Here is a 23,729-nt window from a genome sequence, read left to right on the forward strand (position 1 = left end):
GAGGAGTCAGGTTTGGCAACACCCACATCAGGAAGCGGGGAAACGGTCAGAAGGAAAGTTACCGGCTGGGCGCGCGCGCCAAGTTCAAATGTACAGGAGCGCGGCACAGCGGGGAGCCCGGGAAGGGAGCCAGGTCCTAAAGCCCGCCGGAGGGAGGGGCAAGACTCAGGAGGCTCCGCGTCAGAGGAGTCCAGGAAGGAGGAAACCCCAGAGGGCAGAAGGACCCAACGCAGGAAAGAGCAGCGCAAGAGGTGGAGCCGGGCTAGAATCTTAAACTGGTGTGGGTGGAGCAGTGAGTCAGAGGGGACTTAGCCGGTCTAGCGTTAAGACGTGGGCCTGCGCGCCCAGAGCTTGGAAATGGAAACTAAACTTCAATAAAGACTTTTGTATATAATATCCACTGGGCGTTGGTCCTCTGTGAGCTGGGACCTAGCGGCAGTCCTGACAGTGACCTTTTGGTTTCAGATGTTTTTCATAGCCGTCTAGTGGCGATGGTGGGTCATTTGCCAGAATTAATGTATTTAACATTAGCTCTGGAAGTGTGTTCAAATCCTAACTCCCAGGGTGGCCTTCGGCCAGTCACTCACTCTCAGCCTGATCTACCTGTTATGTACAGAATTGAATAGGATCCAAAATGCAGCAGTCTAATTAGTCCTAGAACAATAGGATTCAGAATACGGCTGTCTGATTGGTCTGCAGGAGCCACCCAATCCAGCTCCAGGTGGAAGTGAATCCACAACCTGATTGGCCTACAGGAGAATCCTGGAATTAGCCAATCACGTGGGGCCCATTGTGTAAATAATGTATATAAAGCAGACTTTTTGGGGAACTTCCATTCCTCACTACTATGAGCTGAATAAAGAGCATGAAATCCACACGCAACTCCGAGTATATTTCACTAGCAACGAAGGTGGGATACCACTGAGCTGACCACCACACACAGCACAAAACTTTTTTCCCCCAGATTTGATAAATTGAACAAAAGTTGTTGAGCTTTTTTTAGGATTGACATTTGACATTGATGAGCATTTTTTTACTCCGGAGTTGTTGAACTTTTATTATGCTGCCATGGGGGATGGAATAAATTGATCAGAAGGCTGGGTTAGGCCCCTGCAACGGACTTTGGACATGCCTGGGTTATACTCATTGGGTTTTAGGTGCCAAATATGGTGACCATTTTCTCACAGAGAAGCTTGTCTGGCTAGTTCAATAATGAAATCCTCCATTATATTTTTACCCTTGTTGAATCCAGGATTTAGAAGGGACTTGGGCATCATGCACACTAACCCCTCCAAACTCACAACAATATATCTGTATCTGAAGAAGTGTGCATGCACACAAAAGCTTATACCCAGAACAAACTTAGATGGTCTCTAAGGTGCTATTTCAACTGTGTCAGACCAACACGGCTACCTGCCTGAACAATATAAATGACCACGATGGAACCTGGAGTGTGCCTCAGTCTGTGGCCTGAACGTTGATGCTTTCGCAAAAGTCAATTATTCAAATTCAGTTTTATTATGATACACTTTTCTTCTTCACTATTTTGGCAGCCAGATAGGATACATAGCTCTGTTATACCCAGTCACACTAGTTCAGAATTGTCTACACAGAGAGGCAGCAGATCTCCAGGGTTTCTGGCAGGGGGAAAACGCAGCACTTTGCAGAAACACCTGCAGTTGAACCTGAGACCTTCTGCATTTGCAGCAGATTCTCCCCCACCTGTGCTTGAACTGCTCTCTTACCTGCAAAAACGTGGAAGAGGATGAAGACCAGAGCAAAGCTCAGGTAAAGGAACCTCATGGCTGGATTTGTCTCTCAGATCTCTGCCCAAGGGAAGACGCTCCAAGGCAGAAGGACCTCAAGTTTGGATGGAACAAGGAGGTTCTCTTTACTTATAGCGTTCCTGTGCCAAAGAGATGTTGAAACAAACATTTGTCCTCTGGGTGGGGAAAGCTGCAAACAGGTTTTTCCAGTAACTCAGCATCTGAACCCTCCAGGCCTTTTTCTCTTAACTCATCCTAAGCTATTTCTTTCTCTTCCTAAGATTTACCCGCAGAGCCACCTTTCTCATATGTTCACCATCTGTCCTGTGCTCCAGGCCCTGCTGTTTTATTTCCATAACAATTAGCAGATTTCCTGCAATCTCAACTTCACAACACCTAAATGCAAAGGAAGTGAAATAGTTTTGCTGTAATGCAGTTTGATGCAACCTCTTGGGTTGGACTGCAATTGCAAGGAGAAGGGGACAGAGGATGAGGTGGTTGGACAGTGCTCACGAAGCTACCAGCATGAGTTTGACCAAACTGTGGGAGGCAGTGGAAGACAGGAGTGACTGGTGTGCTCTGGTCCATGGAGTCACGAAGAGGTGGACACAACTAAATGACTAAACAACAACAAACAAGGCTGGCAATGCTCAATGGCAAAGGTTTTCCTTTGCTTGTTCTGCAAAGGCTCTTCATCCCCTCCCTCTGTGAACTTAAGAGCATAGGAAGTGCTTTGCTGGATCAAGCCAAGGGCCCATCCAGCTGTATTGTTTTTAACACTTGATTGGAAGCCGCCCAGAGTGGCTGGGGAAACTCATCCAGATGGGCGGGGTATAAATTATTCTTATTCTTATTCTTATTCTTATTCTGTGCATTTGGCCAGCCAGACCCACAAGCAGGATACATGTACAGGAGCCCTCTCCCCTCCTGCAACTTCCAGTAATGGGGATTGAGAAGCACCGCTGTCTCCAGCTGTGAAGGCAGAGCAAAGCCATCGTGGCTGCTAGCCATTGGTAGTCCTCCTCCACCCTCTTTTAAAGCCATCCCAGTTGGTGGCCATCACTGGCAGGGAGTTCCACAGTTTAACCATGAGTTGTGGAATAAGTCTTTCCATTTCTCTGTCCTGAAACTTCCAGCGTTCATTGGATGTCGACAAGTTCTAGCCTTATGAGCGAGATGGACTAACTTCCCTTTATCCACCTTCTCCACAGATAGAGGGTCCTCGCTGACCCACAAAGCAATCCCATCACAGCTCGTCCTGCCCCATCCCAATTCTTCCCCTCATCTAGAGAACTACGACCCAGGACGCAAAGACTCACTCACATGCTTTGATATCACACACCCCACCCCACGCCCTTGGACAGGTTTGAACACATCAGAGAAATCGGCACCAGGTGAGATCTCCCTGCCATCGTTCCACATTTTCATAAAGCCATCCCCGCATGCAGGGGAAGAGAGGTGGCGCAACACAGCCTCTCCTGCCTCATGGCTGCGCTGCATCCTTCATCTTTGCATGAGCATCTATGAGGACCAGGAACGATGGTGGCGATTCTCCGCCTTCCCTGCAAGGACAGCTGTTGCCAACTCGGCTTCTGCTCAATTCCACCACAGCAATCCAGAGAGGAAACCCAAGTTTCTCTGGGTTCCTTGTACCTGGTGTTGAGAGAGCCCTGGCTGATGGTGTCCCCCTTGCCCAGAAGCTCGTCGTTGCTGTGATAATACATCTCGTCCTCTTCTTGCCTGCATGGATGGGTGGCAACAACAGGAATGGGATTACCCAAGTTTTACCTGTCTCTTTGAGCACTGGAAGGCAGCAGGGATTGGTGATGGCATTAGAGGTTACCGCCCACACAATTCCGCTGCACTTTTCTGCTTGTGTGGTGGCACCTCGTTAAACATGGTGCCTGGTGTGCTCTGGTCCATGGGGTCATGAAGAGTCAGACATGACTAAACGACTAAACAACAACAACAACAACAATGTACTAAGCTTGGATCCTAGAACAATAGGCAAGTAGGATCCTAGAATGCAACAACTGATTGGCTTGCAGCAGCAGCCCAATCAGACCCCAGGAGGACGTTAATCAGCCTATCAGGCTGGTAGGATCCTAGAATGCAACAACTGATTGGCCTGCAGTAGCAGCCCAATCAGGCTCCAGGAGGGAAGCAGAATCAGCCAATCAGACGGGACTCATTGTGTAAATAATGTACAGTGGTACCTCAGGATGCGAATGGGATCCGTTCCAGAGCCCCGTTTGCATCCTGAACAGAATGTAAGATGCAACAGTGCGTCTGCATGTGCACGGGTCGCATCTCACCGCTTCCACGCATGTGTGTGATGTCATTTTGGCCATCTGCGCATACGCAAGCAGCGAAACCCGTTACTTCCGGGTTGCCACGGGGCACAACCTGAAAGCACTCGACCTGAAGTGTATTTATCCCGAGGTATGACTGTAGGTTATGCCGGAGGTTTTGGGGAAAATTCAATCACTGTTTTACAAGTTGCAATAAAGAGCATGAAATCACCGCAGGACTCTGAGTATATTTCAGTTTGCAGGTGTGAGGTGTGTCACTTCACGACTTCCCCTTGCTGTGAGTCTGGAAGAGGACAGTTTATAGAGATAGAACAAACAAACACTTTTAGGTACTCTGTCAGGATTTCCCTCCTCCCGTTGCTGGTTATGTGTCTGTTATGTCACATGTCCATGTTTACTTTCCTAGGCTTGGAAAGTGTGGGAACGGAAGTTGGTCTTATCTCTTCTGCTCTGCTGTGTTTTGTTCTTTTTCTTGTTCTGTTCTCTCTCAGAGCTAGAGTGAGAGGACACCATGAACGTTTGTCCTGAAATTCTGCTTAGAATGAGCACACCAATCTCCACTTCGTTTCTGCTGATCTCTGCTGAGTGTGTGTGCACATAGGCATCTGCTATGTGTCCCTGGGGGATGCAGTGGAAGACAAAAGTGCCTGGCGTGCTCTGGTCCATGGGGTCACGAAGAGTCGGACACGACTAAACGACTAAACAACAACATGTGTCCCTGGAGCGCCCCGGGACTGATGATTTGTGGACGTCCCAGAGCTGCGCAACATCAGGAAGATGCCCGGAGAGGTTTGTCTCATCCCAGGGGCTACGGGGGGGGGGGGCAGAGGCGTATTCTGACAGTCTGTACCTCATTTAAAGCCTTTAAAAACATATAACTCATAATGAGAGAAGATAGAAATTAATATATGTAGACTCAGCTACATTAGTTTTGTGGGGTTTTTTAAAGTGTTTTAAATGCATTGTAACACAGTGACACCAGATGGCACTGTAGAGTTCCGTCTTTTGTCAACGTGATTTCTTCCTGGTGCTTCCTCCTTCTCCTCCTCTCCCATTATTTCCCAACTCCCCCCCCCCCCCGCCTCTGAGTTGTGACCTCCCTCAAGACCCTGTTGTAAATCTAAACTCTCTTCCACTTCCTCCTCCCTGGAAGGGTCAAGCTGGGGTGGATGAATGTATTGCCTAGAATGCTGTTTTTGTTTCAGACATTACAAATTGTGGACAAGATGGACTGTTTCAAGAAGTGGCAGAAAGACATTTCCAAATTTGTCTGGCAGGGCAAGAAACCCAGAATAAAATTTAAGATTTTAACTGATGCAAAGGAAAGGGGGGGATTTGCCCTGCCAGACTTTAAACTTTACTATGAATCAGGAGCTTTCTGCTGGTTGAAAGACGGGCTGCTTCTTGAGAACAGAGACATTTTGGACTTAGAAGGTTTTAACAATATTTTTGGGTGGCATGCATATTTGTGGTATGACAAGGTTAAAGCTCACAAAGTTTTTAAAAATCATATTGTCAGGAAAGCATTATATAATGTCTGGATTAAATATAAAGATTTGCTAGAAAATAAAACTCCAAGGTGGTTGTCGCCAATGGAGGCAAACGCTGTGAAAAGGCTCAATATGGAGTCCAAATGGCCGAAATATTGGGAAATTTTGGAACCAGAAGGGAACAAACTGAAATTACAGAGTTTTGAGAAATTAAAAGATAAAGTGTGAGACTGGCTTCACTATTATCAAATAATGGAGGTTTACAAGTTGGATAGGAAAATTGGTTTCCAGGTGGAAAAATCAAAATTGGAAACAGAACTGTTAGAACCCAATACTAAGAATTTGTCAAAAATGTATAACTTGCTGTTGAAATGGAATACGCAGGATGAAACGGTGAAATCAGCCATGATTAAGTGGGCACAAGATATTGGTCATAACATTATGTTTGCTGACTGGGAAACGTTGTGGACCACCGGTATAAAATTTACGGCATGTAATGCCCTAAGAGATAATATTATGAAAATGATTTATAGGTGGTACATGACCCCAGTCAAGCTTGCAAAAATCTACCACTTACCTGACAATAAGTGTCGGAAATGTAAAGAGACTGAAGGTACATTCTTTCACCTCTGGTGGACATGCCCAAAGTTTAAGGCTTTTTGGGAAATGATATATAATGAAATGAAAAAGGTATTTAAATATACCTTCCTGAAGAAACCAGAGGCCTTTCTCCTGGGTATGGTCGGCCAATTGGTGGCAAAGAAGGATAGAACATTCTTTATGTATGCTACAACAGCAGCAAGAATACTCATCGCAAAGTATTGGAAGACACAAGATCTACCCACCTTAGAAGAATGGCAGATGAAGGTGATAGACTATATGGGACTGGCAGAAATGACTGGTAGAATCCGAGACCAGGGAAGAGAGACAGCGGAAGAAGATTGGAAGAAATTTAAGGACTATCTTAAGCAACATTGCAAAATTAATGAATGTTAGAATGATGTTGGTTTAAAAATTTTGTGATTCCCAGCTGTAATGGTTGAGTGAAAAGAAAAGAAAGGTTAAAAACTAAATGAAAAATAAGGGAGAGGATTTGCTGAATTAACAATTAGAAATTGGAATACAGAAAGGGGAGGTATGAGGAAGTCGGGGAAGTAAGTTATAAGAAAATAAGGGATTGAAACTATACTTGGTTTTTTTGTGTTTTGTATGTATTGTTGTTTTGTTTTGTTTTTATATAATTTTTGAAACTTCAATAAATATCTATTTTTTTAAAAAAAAAGAAATTTCTGGGGAAGTTCATTGACTGTGAATGGAACGTCTTTTGACAGATAGTTAAAGAAGAGAAACAAATTGATTCCAATGGTGCCTTTTGCATTGAAAAGAAACAAAAAGTTTGAAAAATGAAAGTAATTTTCTTTTGTTGGACCTGCTTTCAAAAGATGGATACAAATGGAAATTGTCTCCTCTAGAGGGAGCTTGTTAAATTGTTGCTGGAGTCGATTTCACAGCTGTGGAGATTAGGATAGTGGGACCAGACTCTGACCTTGAATAAAAATGTGTTCAGAAGAAGTTTTGGTGCTTGCTTTTTGCAAGACAAGCGCTTTGTTGGAGCAGATGCATGAGAAGATGGATTTGATGACTGTTGCAGTTCAAAATTTTGGACAAACAGTGAATACTTATATAGAAACCACTCAGGACCCAACCCAGTAACCTGTTTTGACAGGGCAAGTGCAAATGCAGAAGACAATGGAGGAGGTTGCTGCTGAACCTCAAGTAACACAAATGGATAAAACTGTGGCCCTGCAGGAGCATAAGCCGCTGTTCTTGAAGATTGAACCTGGAGTGGGCCAGGGGGGGGTCTGGAGTTGTGGGGGTCCTTAATTTTGGAGGGACTTTGAAACATGCATTTAAATATTTTCTGGACTACCCGGTTGACTGTGGGGAATGGGACTGTGGGGAATGGGCTGATCTGTTGAGGGGAGATGGAGATATTTTTGGGTTGGAGTTTCCCCGAGACCTACTCCTCAATGAGAAAGGAAAGAAATTAAGAAAGAGACCAACAAAAGACAAGGCAAAGTGCTGGTATAAACAAGAAGAAGAACTGCAGAAGGGACATGGAAAAGACTTAAGAGCCTCGGACATAAGACTACCAGGTTGATGGACTAGATGGAATGGACAGTAAGGACTGACATAACCCGAGACCAGGAAGAAGAGACGTTGGATGAAGATTGGAAGAAAGCTTTAAAAATTTATTTTGGGAATTAGGGTAAAATTTATTTTGGGAACTAGGAAAAATGGTGGAATGAAATCATTTGACTTTAGTAGAAATGATATTAGGAGTTATGTATAAATAAGTATTAAGTTCTAGGATTTAAGGTATTTTATCGTAATATAAGGTTAAAATAAATTAAGGTAAATTGAATGACAGAATATTGTGAAAGAGGAAAAGGATTTGCTGAGTTAATTGATAGGTTAGACTGTTAAGAGAAATTATCCAATAAAAATTGAGAAAGATGGAAAGAATTTGCTGAAACAAATAATTAAACTAGAAAACAAAAAGGAAGCTGTGAGGAGGTCGATGAAGCAAGTAAATGAAAGATAAAGAGATGGAATATTGGATGTGTGTTTTATTTTTTTATTGTTATTGCTGTATTTTTCTTTCTATTTTTCTTTCCCCCCCCCCTATTTATTTCTTATATATTGTAATGTACACGTTGTTAATTTTTTTGCTGTTTGTTTTCTTTTTCTCCTTTCTGTAATCTCTAAACTCTTAATAAATATCATTTTTTAAAAAAACAAACAAAAGCGGTTGCTTCAAACTGCATTACAGCAAAGCTCTTAAGGGACATTCCACTTCCTTTCCATTTAGGTGCTGTGAAGTTGGCAGCAGCTTTCATGAGATTACATGTTAATTGTTATGGAAATAAATTCATGTTAATTGTTATGGAAATAAAACAGCAGAGCCTGGAGCACAGGACAGATTGTGAATATAGGAGAAAGGTGGTTCTGCGGGTAAATAAATATAAAGATAAATAAATGTTCTACAATGAGTTAAGAGACAAGGGCCTGGAGGGTTCAGATGCTGACAGTTGCTGGAAATAGCTGTTTGCAGCTTTCCGCAAAGGCATGTTTCTTTCTTCTTCTTTTTTAAAGATTTTTATTAAAGTTTCAAAAAATTTATAATAACAAGACAAAACAACACAATAATACAAACAACCAAAAAAAGGTATAATTTCAATCCCATATTTTCTTGTAACTTATTTCCCCGACTTCCTCATACCTCCCCTTTCTGTATTCCAATTTCTAATGTATTAATTCAGCAAATCCTTTCCCTTATTTTCCATTTTTAGTCTCTCTTTTTCTTTATTACTTATCCATTACAGCTGAAAACCACATACTTTCTAAACCAACGTCATTCTAACATTCATTAATTTTGCAATATTTCTTAAGATAGTCCTTAAATTTCTTCCAATCTTCTTCTGCTGTCTCTCTTCCCTGGTCTCGGATTCTGCCGGTCATTTCTGCCAGTCCCATATACCGTATTTTTCCCTCTATAACACGCAGATTTTTTCTCCTAAAAAGGAAGGGGAAATGTCTGTGCGTGTTATAGAGTGAATGTGTGGTCCCTGGAGCCGAAAAATCAGGCAAAAATCAAATCGCGGCGTTTCACGGAGAACGGAAAACTGAAAAGAGGAAGCGGCTGCTTTCCTGCATTCTGCCTCAGGGTCTTACTGCCCACCCTTCTCTGTTTCGTTGCTGTGTTTGCTGAAACGGAACAAAGAGCAGGGAAAGCCCCTCCCCTCCAGGCAAGCAGAGGGTAGAGAGAGGGGGGAAGGGAGAGAGAGGGGGGGAGGGGGGAGAGAGGGGGGGAGGGAGAGAGGGAGGGCGAGAGAGGGGGGAGGGAGGGAGGGAGGGAGGGAGGGAGAGAGAGAGAGAGAGAGAGAGAGAGAGAGAGAGAGAGAGAGAGATAGCTGGCTTGGGTGGGGGGAAACTTTTGCCTTTCTTTCCTCCCTCCCGTTAAATCCCTCTCTTGCATTCTTAGCCAGCTGCTTCTCTGCACACCCCTCTCATGTCCCTTATTTGTTTTTCCTTCGCTCCCCACTTAAAATGTGGTTACAAAGCATAGATCCACATGGATCCTCAGGATTTTTGCATTGGGTCACCCCAAATTCACCATCAGATCACATGTCTGTGGCCACAGCATGAAGCCCAAAAATGATACATCCACTGTTTCATTCAGAATGTTTTTTCCCTTGTTTTCCTCCTCTAAAAACGATGTGCGTGTTATGGTCAGGTGCGTGTTATAGAGCGAAAAATACGGTAGTCAATCACCTTCATCTGCCATTCTTCCATATATATATATATATATATATATATATGCAGGTTTTGGTGTCCTCGGGTGTCTTCCCGTGTAAAAGTTGGGGTGTCTAGGCGACGTTTCGACGAGGTCTCACTCGTCATCTTCAGGCTGGTGCTTTCGGCTTCTTGTTACTGGAACAGAGCGGGATCTCAATGTTTGAGTTCCTATAAATACTGTAGAGGGGGTGTGGTGTCTAGCCTCCAATGTTCTGGGCAGAGAGGAAGTTCCCAGGCTAGTGTGCCTTTTCTTCTTTTGTTCCTTAATTACTTGAGAGATACCTTGAGTGATTTCTTGAGTGATATCCTGAGTACCACTTAGGTGGGTCATTAGGTGTGGATTAGTTGCTAAAGGATGCTGCACCCCCCTGCAATCCCTACACAGATCTGGCTGACACAAGCCACAAAACCACAGCTCGCCCCTATACACGAAGCCAAGCCAAAGCACAACTAAGTGCAATACAGCCATCTTCTCAGGAAAACTCTTCACAAAGTTCAAGAGGTCAAGACACAAAGACTTTAGCAACTAATCCACACCTAATGACCCACCTAAGTGGTACTCAGGATATCACTCAAGAAATCACTCAAGGTATCTCTCAAGTAATTAAGGAACAAAAGAAGAAAAGGCACACTAGCCTGGGAACTTCCTCTCTGCCCAGAACATTGGAGGCTAGACACCACACCCCCTCTACAGTATTTATAGGAACTCAAACATTGAGATCCCGCTCTGTTCCAGTAACAAGAAGCCGAAAGCACCAGCCTGAAGATGACGAGTGAGACCTCGTCGAAACGTCGCCTAGACACCCCAACTTTTACACGGGAAGACACCCGAGGACACCAAAACCTGCATTCCTGTACCCGTGAAAATCTACGAAAGCAAATATATATATATATATATATATATATATATATAATTTTCCAATATCCACATTTCATTCTCCTCATTGAACTTCCTCACGACTCTCGTTCCTGCGTTCCAAATTCTTGAATTTTACCAGCAAATTATTAACTTATTTCAATACTTATAATACAATTTCCCAATATTAAGTCTTCAAATTTTAGAAAATTTAAACCATCATTCTAAAAACTTAGTTTTAACATAATATTTATCCAAAATTTGTCTTTTCTTTTAATAGCAATTAGATTCTTATTTCTTTTAACTATTTTGTTGGTGCCATGTTGTTACTGATCTTACATCTTTCTTAACATTCGTACAATTTGCAATATTTTTGTAAATAGTCCTTAAATTTCTTCCAGTCCTCCTCCACCAATTCTTCTCCCAGGTCTCGGATTCTGCCAGTCATTTCCACCAGTTCCATATAGTCCATCAGTTGCATCTGCCATTCTTCCAGTGTGGGCAAATCTTGAGTTTTCCAGCATTTGGCGATGAGTATCCTTGCTGCTGTTGTAGCGTACATAAAAAAAGTTCGATCCTTCTTTTGCACACTCTGGCCAACAATGCCTAAAAGAAAGGCCTCTGGTTTCTTAGGGAAGGTATACTTAAATACCTTTTTCAGCTCATTATATATCATTTCCCAGAAAGCCTTCACTCTAGGGCAAGTCCACCAGAGGTGAAAGAATGTTCCTTCAGCTTCTTTACACTTCCAACATTTATTATCAGACAAATGGTATATCTTTGCAAGCTTGACTGGAGTCATGTACCACCTGTATATCATTTTCATAATATTTTCTTTCAAGGCATTACATGCCGTGAATCTCAAACCGGTGGCATCTGCCATTCTTCCAAGGTGGGTAGATCTTGTGTCTTCCAATACTTTGCTGCTGTTGTAGCATACAAAAAGAATGTTCTATCCTTCTTTAACACCAATTGGCCGACCATACCCAAGAGAAAGGCCTCTGGTTTCTTCAGGAAGGTATATTTAAATACCTTTTACAGTTCATTATATATCATTTCCCAGAAAGCCTTAATCTTTGGGCACGTCCACCAAAGGTGAGCCCCAAAGGTATGTTTCAACATCTCTTTGGCACGGCAGCACTATAAGTAAAGAGAACCTGCTTGTTCCATCCAAACTTGACGTCCTTCTGCCTTAGAGCATCTTCCCTTTGGCAGAGATCTCAGAGGAAACTGCAGCCATGAGGTTCCTTTTCCTGAGCTTTGCTCGGTCTTCATCCTCTTCCACGTTGTTGCAGGTAAGAGGGAAGCTCAAACTCAGCGGGGGGATGGGACCTGTAGTGCATGCAGAAGGTCTCAGGTTCAATCCCTCTGCCAGAAATCTGGGAAACTGCTTTGTAGCTCAGACCAATCCATCTATTTTGGTTTCTCTCACCACAGCATTGAGATCAGTCCACCACATTCTGGCACCAGTTTGTGATATTTTTTTTTGGGGGGGGGGAGCCCTTGTGAATATCAGGGGAGGATACAAATGGGAAATTATTTCCTAGCTGTAATTCTGACTGACACGTCCTGAAACCTTCAGAAAAATGGAATGAAGGCTGACATAGAGACCAGCTATGTGGGTCTTTGAGTACTTTGTCTGCTAATTTTTCTCCCCTTCTATTAAAGGTAAAGGTTAGGTCCAGTCATGGACGACTCTGGGGTTGCGGCGCTCATCTCGCTTTACTGGACGAGGGAGCCAGTGTGCATCTTCCGGGTCATGTTGCCAGCATGACTAAGCCGCTTCTGGCGAACCAGAGCAGCGCATGGAAATGCTGTTTACCTTCCCGCCGGAGTGGTACCTATTTATCTACTAACACTTTGACGTGCTTTGGAACTGCTAAGTTGGCAGGAGCAGGGACCAAGCAATGGGAGCTAGAACCAAAGGGGTGGAAATGACAGAGAAGCAGGTTTTGAGGGACTATCTATGAGGGATCTTGTCATTGAAGATCTTGCATTGAGCAAGGGTGGGACTAGTTGATCTCCAGGTCACTTTTGACTCTCCATCCAACTGTTCATTCACTGAACTTGATGCTAATAACTCACATTTTAGTATGATTATTTCCTTCTCCTCCAAATCTTATCCCCCCCTATAAAACAAACTAAACAATTTTTTATTTACGAAGGTTTATTTATTACTTCAATTTTTATCCTGTTCTTCTTCCCAAAAGAAACTGGTGGATCACAAATATTACTTCATCTAAGCACTTCATATAGAACCATTCAAATTAAACTATTTTTAGTATGCTATTTATTTGAAAATAATTTTTTGTTCCATGCCTTTTTTGATTATAAGTAAGGGGCTGTTTCCTCTTCCTGTTTCAAAATTGCTATATGTAAGTCCCGGTGAACTGTTACTTTGTTTTTCTTTGTTTTTCTTTTTGGCAAAAGAAATAAAAATACAATAGATAAATAAATAACGTCTCTCTGAACATGACCATTCTATCAAAAATATGATGCTATTGACCAGAGCTTCAGTCAAATCAGGACTTTCCTCTCCATGCCTGTCCATCTAAATCAGTGACCATCTTTCTGTCCAGGAGAAGGTGTGTGTGGGCTCTGTGCTATGGCAAGGCCAGGCAAAACTGGGGCAAAAGGAGACAGGGTGCAGGCTGCTCTCAGAACGGGCTGAAGTGGATGCTTTATTTTGTAGCAGCAGCAGCCTAATAGGAAACAGTGTGGTGTGGTGGTTAGAGTGCTGGAGGAGGACCTGGCAGATCAGGGTTCTAGTCCCCACTTGGCTGTGAAGCTCACCTTTGGCCAGTCACTGCCTCTCAGCCTAAACTATCTCACAGGGTGGTTGTAAAGATAAAATGGAGCCGCGAGAATTATCTCCGCCACATGGAGCTCCTTGGAAGAAAGGTGCAATATAAATATCAGCATAAAAGATAAAATAATAGTTAGCACCACCTTTCCTGCAAGATTCTGTGTCACTTTTAGGGTCCAGCCTTTTCCATCACCTTCTACATCAATGGAGTAGGGGATCCTCAGGTCTCCCTGGGTCTTTGTGCGGTGGAGTCCTCAGAGTCAGTGACTGTCATCCTGACATCCAGGATTGGCCAGGGGGTGTTGCCATTGATCTTGCAAATTCCTCTGAGAGGTCTTCTGGGGCTGAGCCTGCATGTCCTCTTCCTTTCTGCTACAGATTCCTTAAATGTTCCATTGAGTCCTTCCAGCACTACAATTTTAGGTTCCTCCCTCATCTCCTGAAGGTGAGCAATCTGACTCCAGGCTCATGAAAGTGCAATCGATTACAGATTTCCTTCTTTCTTTTATTCAGGATAATCATCAGTGTGTGAGGAAATGGAGGGTTCTGCCAGAAGGGAATCACCAAACGCTGCCCGTCTGGTCTAAATCTTCCAGTTTACTGTGGCGTCAATGCACAATGCTGTTCCCTTCAATGACATCAGTGAACAGCCCACATCACATCCATAGGTGTGAAAGCCTGATTGCTACTCTGATTCTTCTGGATCATTGCTTGTGGAAGTGGTTCTGATCAATCCATTTGTGAAAGCAGACAATGAAATAAAGTTCATCTAATTAAACGCAAATTAAACTGCAATTGCGAAATTGTATTTTTTCATTTTTTAAAAAAGCATCTCTGACTAAATATGACCCGCCTCCAGTGGAAGAGCATCATATCTGCCCAAGATCCCTCTTGACAGAAGTCCTCATCCCCAAGTCCCAGGAGCAGATAACTGCAGGCATTGCTTTTTATGCACCCAGGCAGAACTTAGGTTTCACTGCCAAGTTGGTGCTGTGAACACAGGTGGGATAGGCTGAACTCAACCAAGACTGGAGCCATGACCTAACTGGAGCTGATTTTTAAGGAGTTTTTCCTTGTAGGTGCCAATAGGTCATTGAGAGTGGTATTTAATGCTGCTGAATGCACCCCAGTTTCATTGTTTTTCATGGGTGTACTCTGAGAAGGACTAAGAATTTTCTGAAGGGGGAGTTTCAGGAATCTCTGAATTAGAGAAGGAACTTAGGGAGGTGCCAGGGAGTGTGAGATGGGAGGTAGGGAAGAAAATGAAGAGTCAGGAGGGCTATGGTTGCCTAATGATCAAGATCTCAGGTTCAATCTTGATCTGGGTCTTTTGTTCTTTTCATCTTTAATTAACATACATAGCCAATTATAATTGCAGATGCGAAGTAATATAAAATACGAGCAGAAAAGGATATCTAAAGTTCAACACATAGGAACACATATCCAGACCACTTTTAATTTATTTGTTTAGACAATTCTCTCCCAATTTTCCCCCAAGGAACTCAGCGGTATGTGTATCAATTTCTCTCATGAGCCTATGTGTCCCAATGGTGACTAAGGAACTAAGGGCACCAATACCACGCTGATGCCCTTCGGTCCTTAGTCACCACTACCTAAAAGGCCCTCTGCCTGCTTCCCTGTAACCTCGCCTCTCCCAATGAAGGAAATGCCAGAAGTTCCTTGGAACTGGACCTCCGTGTCTGGGCTGAATGATGGGGGGTAGAGATGCTCCTTCAGGTATACATCCACAATAGGATCATTGACTAGTTAGGAAGACTCCAGGGAGGAGAAATAAATCAGAAGTGGAAAGGATGGTAGGAAAACCATGGTAGGAAACCAGGTTGGGGCAGCGGGCACTGAAATGGACTGAGGAAATTAGTGTCCTTTTTCAAAGGCGGGAGGTAGTATCAGTGGCTACCATGAGTAGGCTCAGCTCATCCTCATGCTGCTAATAATTACCTCTCCCTCTCTCTTTGGCTTCAACCCACACAGAATAAACCAGGGCGTGTGGGAATTGCAGTTTATACTGCTGGGCATTGTAGTCCAACAACAATCGAAGGGTCAGTAGTCCGCTATGCCTGAGGTCAAAATGACTAGAAACGGAGATTGTGTATCCATCAACAGTCTTGATTCAATTGGGACATCCCAGGTTTACAGAAGCTATCCTAGCTTCTGATTGGATGTCCCGTTTTTGATGCTCAGCTCCTTTGAAAGTTCAGCACCCAGATGAATGTCTTTGGTTGAAAAAAGGTGGCTGTGCTGGAGCCCATGGAGATGGAGGAGGGGGAGCTGCTGGTGATGCAGGTCAGGTTGCCCCCACTGGACCCATTAGCCATGCTTCCTCTGCCCAATGCTGCCCCCACTGGAGGAGGAGGAGACCATGACAGTAAGTTGGAGAGGGGAAGCCTGAGCTCATTTGCCCGGTAGTATGGCACTGAAAGACGCACGTCCCAAGTTTAATTGGCCGAATGTTGGAGGGTCTGAGATTTTGTTATCTAACAATCCATCCATGTTCCCTGTGTTATTGTTTGGTTTTCTGAGGATATTCCTTCAAGAAATTACGGTAAACTGGGCTTCCCCCCAGTTTTGCCTGGCCTTACCATAGCCCAGAGTTCAGGAGACACCTTCTCCTGGACAGCAACATGGTCACTGATTTTGATGGACAGGCATGGAAAGTCCTTATTTGACTGAAGCTGTGGTCAACATCATCATTTTGGGGTCAGGTTTAGAGGGACCTTCTTTATTTATCTATTACATTCAGATCTCTTTAACTCAGGTAAATATGCTCTATTATCAGCTACTCTGATATATAAAGTCATTGATCACTATTTCCTTTAGCAGGAGCAAAGTCCTTCTTCTGCTTACTCCAGTGAAGTTGTAGAGTGTAGATCAGGAAATCAGAATGAAGAAAAAAGCAATAATTAAAAGCATTATTTAGTCTGGAAAAGCAATCAGAAAAAGCAACATTTCTCATGAAGAGACTCGAAGGCTCATCTACTCCAACGTCTGCAATCTGCTAAAGCATCCATGACAGATGACCATCCAACCTCTGCTTATAAACCTCCAAGGAAGGAGTTGGAGAGGGGAAGCCTGAGCTTCCCCAGGGGGGATGCAAGCAGTGCAGGAAAGATGGAGCTCCTAATGGACCACTCCACCAGACTGCCTCTTGGGGAGAGATAGGAAGTAGGGCTCATGGCATCTGCTTTTGCTGGAGGCCAAGCTGACTCTTGTCTACAAATTGGTAAGCAGTTCAGGTTTTTGTTTCCCTTTTCCCTTCCTGCGCCATGTTTGGTTTTTTGTTTTTTTAAATTGTACATAAGCCACTCTGGGAACCTTTTGGCTGAAAAGCAGAGTACAACTGATCAAAACAATTTAAACCATTTTTCTGCTAACAGTTGTCTCCTTATATATTCTTGGTGGTTTCTTTCTTTTTGTTAATTCTTACATTTCTTGTTCTGGCTTGTGTTTATAACTTATGAATGAGGGGATGAAGTCATTGATTTATGTGGGTGTTTGTGTGGGAAGCCTATATTGGGCGCAATGGACATAAAACTACACGAATCACAAAAACAAGCCTGTTAAGCAAAATGCATCCAAAAAGGTGCAGACCAGGAGAAAAGCACACTGAAAAGTTTCTTTCTTGGTAGGTATGGCTACTGCAGTCAAACTGAACAGTCCAACCCGAAGAGGTTGTATCAAACTGCATTACAGCCGAGCTTTTCCTGAAATTCCACTTCCTTTCTATCCAGGCTCCGTGAAGTTGGCAACAGCTCTTATGAGATGACAGGAAATCTCTTAACTGATATGGAAAGAAAACAGGAGGAGAAAGGCTGTTCTGCAGGTAAATATTAGGAAGTCCTCCAAGATGAATAAATTGCATAGGATGAGTTAAGAGAGAAGAGTTTGGATGCTGAGAGTTGCACGAAATTCCTGTTTGTTGCCTGGAGCACAGGACAGATTGTCAATATATGAGAAAGGTGATTGTGTGGGTAATTCTTAGGATGATGTGCAAGATAAATAAATGGCTTAGGATGATTTAAGAGAAAGGGGCCTGGAGGATTCAGATACTATGCTGACAGTTACCGGATTTGGCAATGCAACACTAGAAGTAGAGAGAACCTCCTTGTTCCATCCAAACTCCACTTCCTTCTGCCTTAGAGTGCCTTCCCTTTGGCAGAGATCTCAAAGGAAACTGCAGCCATGAGGTTCCTCTACCTGAGCTTTACTCTGGTCTTCATCCTCTTCCATGTTGTTGCAGGTAAGAGGGCACAGGGAGGGAGCATCTGCTGGAAATGCAGAAGGTCTCAGGTTCAGTCCCAGGTATTTCCCCTGCCAGAGACCCTGAGAAACTGCTGTAGGTGGAACAACAGTATGAATTGGCTGCTCCCTCTCCTATCTGGCTGCTTAAAAAGGGGTGGTGGAGGAGGTAAGTATTTAACAATATATTTAATATTGAAATTCAAATTGAATACATGGCTTTTGCAAAAGCAGAAATGTTCAGGATACAGACTGAGCCACAAGGCAGGTTCCATGGTGGTCATTTATATTGCTGTGAGTTTAGAAGAGTTAGCGTGCATGATCCCCAAGTCCTTTCTAATTCCAGAGGTCCTGGATCTAGGAAGAGTAGAAATCTGATGAAGGATTCCATTATGGACCTAACCCAGCAAGTTTCATAGCCAATGAAGATATTGTTTCCCCTGGCCAAATGGGTGGGCCTTACCCCCTCCTCACCTGGCTGATAGCTGAGAAAAACTATAGCCAGCAAATTTGGGTGTGAGCTGAGCAAGACACATTGGCAACACTACTGGGGAGATTCCAGAAAATACCATTCTCAGAGAGGGCACAAATGACAATCTATTTCTGAAGCTCAGAACAGCTGTAATTCTGATTAGCAGATGTTGAAACCATAGGGGAACCTTCAGTAGAATGGAATGAAGACTGACATAGTTGCCAGTTATGTGTTTCTGTGGGTGCATTATCTGCTCATTTTTCTCTCCTTGCATTAACAACCTGCAAGATATAGGCTTTTCAGCTGTGCAGAAAAAATCCCAGGAGCAGTAATAATCATCATCATAATTTTATGATTTATACGCCTCTCAAGTGGCTGGGTGCAGCTGAGTGTCCGCACCCTTGCAAGGTTCAGGAATCAGCTGGAGTTTTTTTAGCGAAGGAGGACTGATCTGACCCTTGCTGATTGTGATAGGTAGAAGCTGGATTATCATTCCTCCATGACCCTCTGTCCCATGGGCGGCGGCCTTTTCTCTGGTAGATTGTTCCAGGTTGGTTAAGTGAATAGACCAGCCAAATTGAAAGATTATAAATATAAATATAACCTCGGAGGGATGGTCAGGACAGGGAGAAAAATATTATAACCAGATGCAGATAAATTAATAATCTCAGAACTTAAAACTTGGCAGAGGTAATAAAATAATAATAATAAAATGTAATGATAATAATAATTAGATCCTAGGCGAGGAATCCGGGTGACGACACTAATGTCATTCAGATAGCAGCTCTCAGTCTCATTGCTCTCTCGATAAATTTGGCAGCCTTCTCTGTTGTCAAGTTGTTCTGGTCGGCTAGGAGTGAGAAAAATTTGGCTTCACAAGAGCGGCCCGGGATGGCAGATAGGAGTGGCGTGATGGTCTCGCCCCTGAGATCTTTATATAGGGAGCAAGACAAGAGAACGTGTGACACAGTCTCTACGTAGCCAGCTCCACAGGGGCAGAGCCGGTTCTCAAATGAATTTTTTTTTATATCTACCTTCAAGAACAGCTGAGGGAAACATATTTAGTCTGGCCAGTGTAAAGGCCCGTCTGAGTTTTGGGATGGTTAAGGTAGACATATAAGGTGCCCGAAAATCAAAGTGGGAGGGGGGCAAATAAGCGTACCAAGCACTAAATTTCTTAATATAGGCCAGGTTATTCTGCTGCTCAATATCCTTCATGCGCTGGTCAATAAGGGTTTTTGCCTTGGGGAGACCCATTTTCAGGAGATGCTGAGCTTGGAGGCCACATGTAAGTAGTTTTTGATGCACTACTTTGGACCACCGACTTCTATGAGCATCTCGTGCTACTAGAGGTAGTAGTCCGGATGGGTTTAAATTTAAGCGAAGCCAATAGTTGAATGTTCTTAACCAGGAGCTTATTGTGAGGCAGCAGAAGCCTGTAAAAGTTGGTCATCCCATTAAAATACACATGGTTCTAGATTGGAAAAAGTGGTTGGAAACCCCTTTGCCCCCTTTCAAAGAATTTATTTCCCTTGTCTTTTACACAGGGCAATGTTTATGTGAAATATTGGGAGGATGTTGCCAATTCCCAACAACTACAAACTGTACCTATGGAGAAATCCCACGGGTCTCCTGTGGCGACAATGGAATCTGCTGCAGAAGTAGTAAGTGATATCCATTGAGTTCTTTTGTTTTGCAAAAGAGATCAAAATGCAGTAAATATATATATATATAAACAAGATGCCTCTCAAATCAACTATTCTATGAAAAATCGATTATGTTGATCAGTCAAATCAGGACTTCCCATGCCTGACAATCCAAATCTGTAACACTCCACCATGAGTTCACCAGCTGGCCTCGGGTAAACCACACTTTCACTTTCAGCCTCGATCTCCCCATCGGTATCATGGGAAATAATAATACTGATTTGCTGTTACAGAAGGCTTTGGAAATTTATTTATGAATGGCGTTTATATCCCACCTTTTTCTCCATGGAGCACAAGATGGTTTCTAATTTAATCCTCACATCAACCCTGCAAGGTAGACCAGGCTGAGTGAGTGACTGGCCCAAGGCCACCCAAGGAGCTTCATGATGATTTGAAGGCTGGTCTCCCATTTCCCAGTCCAGGACCTCAGGCTCTCATACTTGAAAGTGCCATTCCAATGCTCAAAACAAAACAGACATCAAATTAATATCATTTTTTTGCACAGGAAGTCCTCTTAAAGAATGACAATTTACTTTTCTATCTTTTGCACAGGTGATCCTCAGGAGTTTAGAATCTTGGAAGCAATCTTGGGAAGTAAGTCATATCCATTGAGTTGGTGTTCCCTCTTACTTGTGAATGCTTGCTCATTTTTAATCCTGATTTCCTGATCTACACTCTACATCTTCACTGGAGGAAGCAGAAGCAGGGCTTTGCATGTGCTAAAAAAAAAAAAATAGTCACCAATGAGTTTATGGATCAGAGTAGCTGATAATATACTCATATAATATTAACTCTGTTTCTTTAAGTAAAAGGTTGGATTCAGTTTTGATGCAGCATTTCAAGGTTCTGCTTCTCCTTTTAAGCATTAGAGCCTCAAGGTTTCCATCTGTCCACAGGGAATTTTGATACCGCGGATGTTCGTATGGGTGCAAACTGTGCAGGCTGCATGTCCCATGGGCAGTAAAAACTGGCAGCTCTGATCTAGTTGTACAAAATTTTAATACAACCCTCAGTGAGGATTAGGCAGCTGTCTGTTGCTGCTGAAAGAACGCAAATGTCATTTGGCAACAAAGAGTCCCATTTCATTCTGCACTTTTCAGACCTCACCTGAAGTACAAAAATACATCATAATAACCAGTAAAACCAGAGCTAGAAACCTCATGGTCCATAAGGACTTGAACCAGGGGCGCCATCATCATGGAGAATACTAGAAAGTCAAACATGGTGAAATTTATTGCTGCATTTTAGAAATATTTGGGAAATGAATAGCTATTTAAAAAGCAACTGCAATCCTAGGCTGGAGATGAGAAATGATTTAATAGATCCATTCTTGTCTGTGGCCAATTCTAAACCCAGGTTTTTAGAAGGCAAACGACTAGCTTGAGTGTCTCCCAAGACAGGTGAATTTTATTTTATTTTTTTCAATTTTTTAAAATTAATTTTCACAAAATTATAAACAGACAAACAAACAAACAAACCTAAATCATAACCCTATTAAAATTACACTTAGTAACCTTGTTAAGTGACTTCCTCACTTCCCCTTGGTTGAATTTCCATGCATATCCTTTTAATGGCTTTCCAAATCATAATTCTTATAAACTTGACTTAGTCTGTTAACCTCCTTATATCTTTTCAATTCAAAATTAAACACGTTCAACATCACTTAACTTAGTATATTAATTCCTAAAGCCAATCTGTTACCTGCAAGCTATTTCCTGTTAATTTAACTTAACAAATTTAGTTAAATAATCACAAAATTTTGTCCATTCTTCCTGATACTCCTCCTCCTTCTGGTCGCAGACTCTTCCGGTTAGGTCGGCTAGCTCCGAAAAATCCATCATCTTCATCTGCCAATTTTCCGCCGTTGGTAATTCTTGGGTTTTCCACTTTTTAGCTAGTAAAATTCGAGCAGCAGTTGTGGCTTACAAAAACAATTTAACATATTTCTTGGGCAATGCCAAACCTGTTATTCCAAGAAGAAAGGCCTCTGGTTTCTTTATAAATGTATATTTCAACATTTTTTTTTCAATTCATTATAAATCTTTTCCCAGAAGTATTTCACCTTGGGGCAGGTGATAAAAAGTTCCTTCCTTTTCTTTGCATTTCCAACATAGATTATCACAGTTTTGATATATCTTTGCTAATGTAACAGGAGTCAAATACCATCTGTACATCATATTCATTATATTTTCCTTTAACACCGTACATGCAGTGAACTTTACCCCTTTCTTCCACAGTCCTTCCAAATCCTCAAACATTATATTATGTCCCACGTCTCTTGCCCAATCTATCATCACAGATTTAACTCGTTCATCTTTTGTATGCCACTCCAACAATAACTTATACATTTTCGATAAATTTTTGCCTTTATTATCAAACAACTCCATCTCCAACTTGGATTTTTCAGAAGCAAAACCATTTCTCTTATCGATTTTATACAATTCATTAATCTGGTGATAATGTAACCAATTTAACTTATCTTTAATTTGATCAAATGGTTTTAATTTATATCCTTCTTCATCTTCCAACAGTAAATCAGAATATCTCAACCATTTGGTGTCCATATTTACTTTATATTTTAGATCTTTATATTTTATCCAAACATTATACAAGATTTCCTAATTACTTATTTTTTGAAGGCATTATGGGCCTTTACCTTATCATACCATAGATATGCATGTCAACCAAACACATTGTCAAAACCCTCCAAATCTAATAGATCTGTATCTTCTTTGCTGGAAGAAGTTCAAGAAACGCCCACTGACGGATTCTGCCAGCGACTGAGACAGCCATGGGTGATTGGCTGTCCAGACAGAAAGGGTTCACCCAGGTAGCCCAGCCAGGTGTGGCGACGATTTACGCATGAGCAACCCCTAGAACCATTACAGTTTGTATAGGGGGGGGAAAGGGAAAACTTTTTCCATTGGATTTCTGGTTCTCCATATGTCTGACAAATCAAATTTGTCAGTTAAGTCAAAGAAAGCCTTAGGTGGTCTGCCAGAGTTTGATACCTTTGATCTCTGAGTCCTGTCCATCAAAGTAGATGCAATTCCATTCAAGTCCCCCATCAGTATTAATTTGTAATCCATATATTCCAAAAGACTTGTTTCCAAATTCTTAAAGAATTCCACTTTGCCATCATTAGGTGTGTAGATTCCTAATAACAAATATTTTTCACCTTGTGCTGTAATTTCAACTGCTATGTGTCTTCCTTCCTCATCTTTAAATGCCAATTTTGGATTCCATTTTTCTTTAATATAGAAAACCACTCCTCTTTTTTTTTACTTTATCTGAAGAAATAAATTCTTGACCCAATATTTTATTTATCAGTATTTTTCTATGTAGTCTTGTATTGTGAGTTTCCTGTAAACAAATTATATCCAAATTCTGTTTTTCCAAAATATGTGAAATTGGTCTCCTTTTTGGGGGTGAATTCAAACCATTTACATTCCACGAATAAATTCCCAATGCCATGCTATCTAATTAGGGGGAAGCTGCCTCCGCCCCCAGCAGCTGTGAGCTTTGTAGTCCAAGTTCTTCCGGGTGCTTTTGCAGAAATCTATCCTTATCTCCAACAGTCTTTATTTTTTTTGCTTTCTTCCTTCAAATTTGAAGGATAGGCCCTCTGGAAATTCCCACCTAAAAAAGATGTTCTTTTGTCTCAGAATGTCTGCCAAGTCCTTGTATTGGGATCTCAGGTTCAAA

At 42.4% G+C, this 23,729-nt stretch overlaps 2 protein-coding genes and 1 long non-coding RNA gene across 4 annotated transcripts in view; 2 read left to right on the forward strand and 1 right to left on the reverse strand.

Moving 5' to 3' along the window:
• LOC310841165 (uncharacterized protein) overlaps positions 1 to 14,384 on the forward strand; it is a gene marked incomplete at its 5' end in the record, with an annotated part of 115,414 nt that extends 101,030 nt beyond the window's left edge. The window contains one exon of the mRNA XM_083731752.1: positions 14,103 to 14,384. Coding sequence (XP_083587878.1) covers positions 14,103 to 14,107 — 5 coding nt within the window. The 3' untranslated portion in view covers positions 14,108 to 14,384. The remainder of the gene's footprint in view (positions 1 to 14,102) is intronic.
• Positions 1 to 23,729, reverse strand: part of LOC310842182 — a 245,512-nt gene that overhangs the window by 172,302 nt on the left and 49,481 nt on the right. The window lies entirely within an intron of this gene.
• LOC310842043 (uncharacterized protein) overlaps positions 17,057 to 23,729 on the forward strand; it is a 71,582-nt gene continuing 64,909 nt past the window's right edge. Inside the window, exon 1 of the mRNA XM_083733909.1 lies at positions 17,057 to 17,847. Coding sequence (XP_083590035.1) covers positions 17,790 to 17,847 — 58 coding nt within the window. The 5' untranslated portion in view covers positions 17,057 to 17,789. The remainder of the gene's footprint in view (positions 17,848 to 23,729) is intronic.

The sequence above is a fragment of the Podarcis gaigeae genome, assembly GCF_964106915.1.
Source record: "Podarcis gaigeae genome assembly, chromosome: 3".
NCBI classification, from domain to species: domain Eukaryota; kingdom Metazoa; phylum Chordata; class Lepidosauria; order Squamata; family Lacertidae; genus Podarcis; species Podarcis gaigeae.